Source organism: Punica granatum, chromosome 5 (assembly GCF_007655135.1).
Source record: "Punica granatum isolate Tunisia-2019 chromosome 5, ASM765513v2, whole genome shotgun sequence".
In the NCBI taxonomy this organism is placed as follows: Eukaryota; Viridiplantae; Streptophyta; class Magnoliopsida; order Myrtales; family Lythraceae; genus Punica; species Punica granatum.
In genome coordinates, this window is record NC_045131.1 from 8,519,714 (window position 1) to 8,527,267 (window position 7,554).

General features: G+C 39.6%; 1 protein-coding gene across 1 annotated transcript; it reads right to left on the reverse strand.

Moving 5' to 3' along the window:
• Nucleotides 1–214: 214 nt before the first annotated feature.
• On the reverse strand, nt 215–6,251 carry LOC116208361 (serine/threonine-protein kinase ATG1c). The gene is made up of 13 exons (XM_031541742.1): nt 5,615–6,251; nt 4,644–4,761; nt 4,498–4,556; nt 4,265–4,329; nt 3,337–3,430; nt 3,174–3,254; nt 2,933–3,041; nt 2,741–2,813; nt 2,285–2,658; nt 1,851–2,206; nt 1,386–1,680; nt 1,083–1,153; nt 215–820 (listed from the first exon to the last, which is right to left on the reverse strand). The coding sequence occupies exons 1-13, from the start codon at nt 5,855–5,857 to the stop codon at nt 608–610; spliced, it is 2,151 nt and encodes a 716-aa protein (XP_031397602.1). The 5' UTR covers nt 5,858–6,251; the 3' UTR covers nt 215–607.
• Nucleotides 6,252–7,554: the final 1,303 nt, after the last annotated feature.

The window sequence follows — 7,554 nt, forward strand, 5'->3', positions numbered from 1 at the left end:
ATTTGACCGTCTAATCAATTTACTTCAAAATTTACATGCATCAGTCAAGTTTACTCGATCTATTGCCTCAAGTCATGCAGTGAAAGCCATACAGTGAAATGACATGACATAAAGAAGAATCATAAGACACCCCAAATAACGGAACTGCATATGCATTGACATAAATCTTGTTTACATAAATGAAGATCCCCCATACGTAGGAAAAGGCTAACAATCGAATAAATTTTTCGTAAGATTAAATCCATCCATCCTTCCAATAAGTCCATCGAAGATAAACGAACAATGGTCCTCCAACTTTATATACAAAGGACTATGGAATTATAGTAACTCAATCGACGATAAGAATCGAACAAAGAATGCACATTTTTTGTTGTTTCCTTTTAAACCACGGAAGAAATCCAAACTTCACATTCTTCACCTCCGCCACAACCACCAGTGACTAATTAAAATACCAGTCCTCTGCTCAAAGAATTAGCTGTACAAATCGAATAACATTTTACACAGCAGCAGGGCAAAGTCATTAAAGGATTAAGGAAAAGGAGAACGCAAGTCTCTCTTCAGATTTTCCTTTTCCCGTCCCTTAGGTGGGGCACTGCTGGTCGTCGCACTAAAGACGAACCACCCCTATCGACCTTAGATGGCATTGCCTGCTGTTAAGAATCTCGATGTAATTCCGGAGCCTATATCTGTCAGAGTTAGTGAGAGAGAATGGGGGGTTAAGGATTAAAGAAGGTGCTTCCACCAAAAGAAAGACTAGCAGGCGTACTGCCTTTGAGTACAAAGATTCTGCGGTTTCTGCATTGCCCATCAGCTCATCGACCTGCAATTTTCAATACAGCAGTTCCTCAAAATCCATTTGCTGATGAGAAATCACACTGGTCATTTTCAAATGACTCTACCAACTTATATTGGTGCCAAGTATGCCAAGCATTCCAATAACTTCTTTTGCTTAAATCAACAGTCTTGCCATGTGTAGCTAAAACAAAAATCCTGCTTCCTCCCCTATTGATGACCATATCCAGAGCAACGGAAACTTCAAATGCTAATCAACGACACAGAAAGGAAGGGAAAAGGATACTCACACCCCCGCGTCTGCCCAGATCAAGAGCTGATTGGAAAATCATCTCCATTGCATCAGGCATCTCTGTACTTCCTGCAGATGAAAACCCATCACTAAGGACTTAAAGTTAAATAAGAACAAGCACACGAAGCATAGAGGATAAAACCAGATTGTTACTTTTTATTTTCTTTTTTCAACAGATATTGAACAAAGACCTATAGTTTTTCCATCAAATGTAAACAGTGGAAGCAAATGGATTATTGTCATATGCTAAATAGAGCTACAAAGCTGAACAGAGTACTGACTTATAGATTTTTACACATACCAGGCTCAATAATCTTTGCAAGTTGCTCAGCATGTTCAACTTCTCGCAGAAATTCCCCTTCGATTTGAGGGGAAATGTCCTCTGGTCTTAAATTATTGACAACATTGAGAGATCCTCCCGAGTCAGGACTTTCACGCTTCTTTTCGGAGCTCCTCTTTAGTCTTGTAGACCCATGGCTTGGACTTCCTTCCATAGCAGATGCAGCCTGAGTGTGGCATATGTCTAATGCTTGCTTCCAGATAGCGAGAATCACGAGCTGAATGGAGAATGCCTCCAAGTGCCTCCCAGCCTTGATCTGAACCGAAAAGCAAAGCAAAGCTGATTCATAGTTTTAGAAGCAAAGCACGGCACAGTCAAGTATTCCAGAAAATGGTTCTATGCACATAATCTGACAAATTATACTAAACAATAAATTACGTCAATGGGCTCCAGTTAGGCATGCGGCTAGCTCATGTTATGACTTGCCTTTTCATTCACTAATTCTTCGATAGAAGAAGCACACTGCTGCAATGATTTGATCCTTGTCATACAGTGCATTGATGGTTTTTCTAATACATCTCCAATGTCCATGGATTCAAGGGAAGTCCCAGGAGCATAACCATAACTATCAAGGCTTCCAACGCGTTGTGTATTAATGTTAGTGGCACCAATAATTGGTACTGGAGCACTTGATGGGGGCATGATCTTTGCTGATGTTTGCGGTGGGCTTTGATATTTTTCATGGCTTGGTTTGGAGGCACTTGTCGACTGAGAAGAGACATCCATTGGAGGTCCAGACACAATAACATAGTCCTGATCAATCAACTCCAATGAGTCTGCAACTGCACATTAAGATTAAACTTCAGCATAGACAGTCTAGTCCTTAATAGACAATTTTAGACACTGGACACTCTTTGTACCTCTTGAAAGTGGTTCCACTGCTGGTTGATCTTCAGAACTTAAGGGATCATCCCGAATTGCATCAGGTCTATGAATTCCAACCCTAAAACTAGCCTTATTCACAGCAGAAGTGCTGCTATATCTGGAAGTGGAAGGACGATCCAGCTCATTATAAGTATTAATTGCTATTTCTTGTTTATCAACTCTGTTATGAACAGATCCTTTAGAAGGCTCCACAGGTGACCTCTTTGAAAAGGAAGGACTCCCACCAGAACCACTACACTCATCTTCTAGGAAAAAGGGAAGGCACTCATCATGAGAAGATTCCTCTGTCTTCACAGGATCAGGCTCAGACAGAGGATAGCAATCAACACTATTGGATGACTTCCTACTCCTGCACATCAAAAGTTGGTGTCCATCAATAAAACCGCGGGAGGTTGACACGTAAAATGATAAGAGATTATCATCTCCTTTACCTTGATGATCCATCAAGCACTTTCCGGGAGAGAAATGAATGGTTAAAAAATTCCTCAAACGTCAACCTTTCAACTGTATAATCATAAAATTAGAGGGAAAAAAGGATGGATCAGAACAAACTATACAGACATATCACTTAGTCAAACTCATATATGCATAAAAAAAAAAAAAAGCTACACTACTTCCAATACCTGGATTACGCCGGAGCAACTTTTGGCACAAATCTTTGCAGTCAAAACTCAGATCTTTACTTTCAGGAGGAAAATGCAACTCATTTGATTTTATAATGTTCTGAAGCAACTGCACCACTCATTGCAAGCAAGAATTTAGGAGGTAAATCCAGAGGTTGACTTGTCACACAGTAAATGATTACGACTTATATTTCAAAGCTTCGGGATGAAACTCTATTGAGAAAATAAAAGGTAATTACACCTGTATTTGAGTGCTTCCAGTAAACGGGGTTTTTCCAGTCACTAGCTGAAATAAGATTGCACCCACACTCCAGAGATCTGCCTGTGCAATTGGTTCACATTGGAAATTATAAGCTTCTTATTGCTACTCCAAAGACGATAACATTAAACAGACGAGAAGTTACTTTGGCATCATATTTCTGAAGTTGCATTATCTCTGGCGCCATGTAAAGAGGTGAACCACACAAAGTTTCTGCCAAACCCCTTGGCTGCAAGGATCTACACACAGAAAGCCTTCAATTGTCACAGGAAAGAGTATTCCATGCACTACTTCTATCTGGAATCAAATCTAATTCTTAAAATGGAAAAGGCTGAAATTATGTTGGCCAAAGACATGCATGAATATTTGCATGACTGCTTTTATAACAAGATCTACCTTTGAAATAAACAGTATCCTGTATATCATCAAGGTATTCAAGATAAGACTGTTCCGCAAGATAGACCGCTGTAGGACTAAGGAGGGTTCAACAAAACTTTTTTGCTCAAAAAGCCGGGGAACCTTACAGTACATAAATAAATTAAGTTTGAAAACCTAGCAAGTTACAAATGCGCAGATCAGTTTCTCTTTAATCTTTTGTTGCTAATGCAAAGATCTATATCCACAACACCAAAGGTTCTGACAAAATCACAAACCAAAATGAAGAACTTAACTAGCATAAGTTGCCACAGGACAGAATGCTGGGCAATCCATTCTTATAAATGCATCAAACGAGATAATGAAAGTAATAGTGCTGAATTTTATTTAATAACCATAAACCTTTATTCACCCTATATTGTAACAAAGAAGTCAATATCATAAATCTCTTAATCAGAGAGCACTGCATACAGTGAGCATTTCGAAGTATTTTCTCGCAACTGGTCCCTCAGTAAGGCAGATAATAAAAACACATATATCAACAACTTGTACAGGACCGGGAATGTAATTCAAGCTAAATGAAATGATAGTTGTAAATAAGAATTTTCTTTAGAAAATATCTACAAACTAGAGGAAAGGCTTCCGGTATTCTATTTTCCCTCGTACATTCCCAGGGATGGAGGAGAGAGATCAGTTACCTGGCAAATCCAAAATCTGCAATCTTTAGAACTGAATGATCATCACTAGTAGATAGAAGGAGATTCTGTTCAAAAAGTTAATCAATGTTAAACAATCTGCGTTCACATAAAGCAATTTGCACATCCACTTATACCAAAATGTTTTTAACATATACGATAACTCTAGCTGGCGAAGGCATTGAAAAGAAATAAGTGCCCTATGATATTGAAATGCAAATAGAAATCCAACAGACCTGTGGCTTTAGATCACGGTGTATAAGATTATTGTCACGAAGAATTTGAAGGCCAGTTGCTGCAAGAAGCAGACAAGAGTAAGGTTGGCACTCCTCCATAGATCAAATTATGAACGAGTGGAATGGATATGTGGAAATTCCACTACCTAGCTGCTGCATGAAGTGTTTGGCAATCTCTTCTGGAACTCTTCCATGGCGTTGTATATACATAGACAGGTCACCCCCTCTGCAGTACTCCAGAACAAGATGTATCTTTCCAGGAACCTGGAATTTACAGATATGAAAACAATCTTAAAACACTGCTACCAGAGAAACCACAGAAGACGAGTATGCCAAGATTCCATTAGTCTTAAACACCGTTTCTCATACTTCAATTGGAATTTCAAATAACTGAAGATGCTGCTCTGCCCTACTGCTATCAAATGAAATTTAAGCACAAGGCAAAATCCCCAAAAAGGAAGACCGACTTGCAGTATCCTATGTTCAATAAATTAAATTTTCAGCCACACGCACAGCCACTTATCTAATAGCAGCAAATGTTCCCCAGCACGGTAAAAGTTGAACAAGCCAAGCAGTGTAGACTGATACAATTTATGCTTTAATGCACCCCATACTTGAAACTCCCATATATGGAAACCTCAAATTCCCACAAGAAAAGCTTGAAAAAAGGACCAGACTCTTGTTCCATTTCACTCCTTTGAGTAACTCTCAGGACTCGCTAATTCCGATGCTACCTTTCTGTGTACTGAACCCCATGAGCAGCTCCTTTACACTTGACACTTTTCTTCTACACACTTGACAACTGCCGAGTATAAGGCCCTCTAATTGGACCCAGAAACCCCCTGCTCACAACTCAGAGTTCTCAAAATTCCACCATGTCCGTTACAGCTCTACACATTTATTAGCGTGCAATCTGTGATAATTTCTCGCCATTTACCGTTTAAATTGGGGGAAAGCATAATAAAAAATCGATCTTTCCCCCCACAGAGAAACAAAGTTAAGTGAACGGAAACCGAATCTAAAGCTCAACTGCTCGATAACCGGGGAATTCATCAGCTCGGAAGAAGCTGAAGCTCCCCCAATCTTGAAATTCCCACCGAGATGGAAAATCGCTTACCTCAATAATCTCGTGCAGCCGGATGATGCTGGGGTGGTTGATCTTCTCGAGTATGAAAATCTCGGACATGAGGCTCTCCTGGAGCTTCTTGCTGAGCCGGCCGGTGGCGATCTCCTTGATGGCCACCTCAGTGCCATGGACCCGGTGCCTCGCGTGCCAAACCACCGAGAACGACCCCGACCCGATTTGCCGGCCAACCTGGTAGTTACCGACCACCCTGCCCCTCCCTCCCGACTGCGCCATCGTCAGACCAAAATCGGGAACCCTAAGCTGGGGAATTGAGCTTCGGGCACAAGGAAGAAGCTTTGAGGTGGGGAAGAGGGAGGCAGAACTGGACGAAGCTGGTGGATGAATTGAAGGGAGACGAAGCAGCAGAGGGGCGAGGCGATGATGATGAAACGAAGATGATAACGATATTAATGGAGGTTTTTTCTTTCTTTCTTTCTTGGGTTTAAGATGGAGGAGGAGGGGGCATAAGAAAATTGCTTGGATGGAAGATCAATGGAACATCCTGATTAACGATTACCTCTGCAAGTCAATTTCGGTATTTAGGGTTTTTGCAATTAGGGGAAATAATTGAGTGCTCATAGTAATTTGATGATTCGATTGATAGAGAGAGAGAGAGAAAGGAGAGAGACCCGAAGGGGAAGTCTCATGGCCACGTTTGTTTATTTTAGCAAGAAAAAACACGAGGACCGTACGGTTTCGATATGGACACGAGTAAATGTTCGGATCGAGGGCGTCACCGACCGCCGGCTTAAGTTCACGAATCCACTGAACGACTGTTAGTCTAGTACGTCGAATTGAGCCGTGGAAAGAGCCGGACTGACATGTAACCGGTCTGAGATGAAGCAATTTTTCTTGGCTTTGACATGTTGGTTTGGAAAAATTGGGTGCACATATAGCAAGTGCAGCTCCCTTAGGGGATGAGGAGGAGGAGTATATACGCATAAGTTTCCCATGTGTTATTACTGAAAATGCTATGGTCATGCTTTTAAAAAAAAAAAAAAAAGGGGATGCTTGCATAGGTATTAGGTATAGATCCCACATATTTGAAATTTGAGAAATTGCTCTTTCTGTGTCCATCCATTTGTTTTTTTTCACTCATAGATGTGTGGCAATGCAGTGTTGTCAAAATGATGAACCACAAAAAGTTCGAGATTGATTTGCGTGCTAGCTCTTCTATTAGGATATCGAGATATTAATCACTAGATGGAGGCATACGTCACTACTCTACGCCTTTTGATATATATATATATATATATTTTTGTCATAATGTTAATGCTTCGTACTTGAACAAGCAAAAGTCCGAAAAGATAGATTTGCAACTCGGCTAATCAAGAGCATGAGTGTCTACTAGAACTCTGCGATCAGTTAGTTGTTCAAGAGTAAACGGCCCGTCGAGAAATTATGTGTTGTGGTTGTACCGTGCCATTTCCTTCTACCATGAACAAATGCCACAAACTGTTCATCTGTTATCAAATTAAAAAATAAAATAAAATCATTGGTTGATATTTAAAGTTAGAAATAATTGCAGTTTGGTATTCGAACTTGGACAATTCCGACCATCTTTTTCAGGCCACGTGAGAGCAAAACAGTCATTATGCCCTTCTTATCCTTCTGCTCCGTCTTTCCTTGGACAATTCTGTCCGAAGTATTATCGTACGTTTGATTTTAAATTTAAGTAGAGTTGAGTTTTGATTTTAATTGGGTTATAATGATTGTGTTATTGAATTATGAGAAAAAGTATTAAAAAAATAATGAATAGTTGATAAAATTTAGTATTAAAAATTGAATTGAATGGTTAAAAAATTGAAAAAAAAGAAGAAAAAAAGTAATAATTGTGTTGTTGACTTTTATTTTGTAATGAGTAAAATTAAAGTTAAAATTAAAATTAAAATTTTAAAAATTAACCGTAAAATCAAACGGACAGTTAAAAT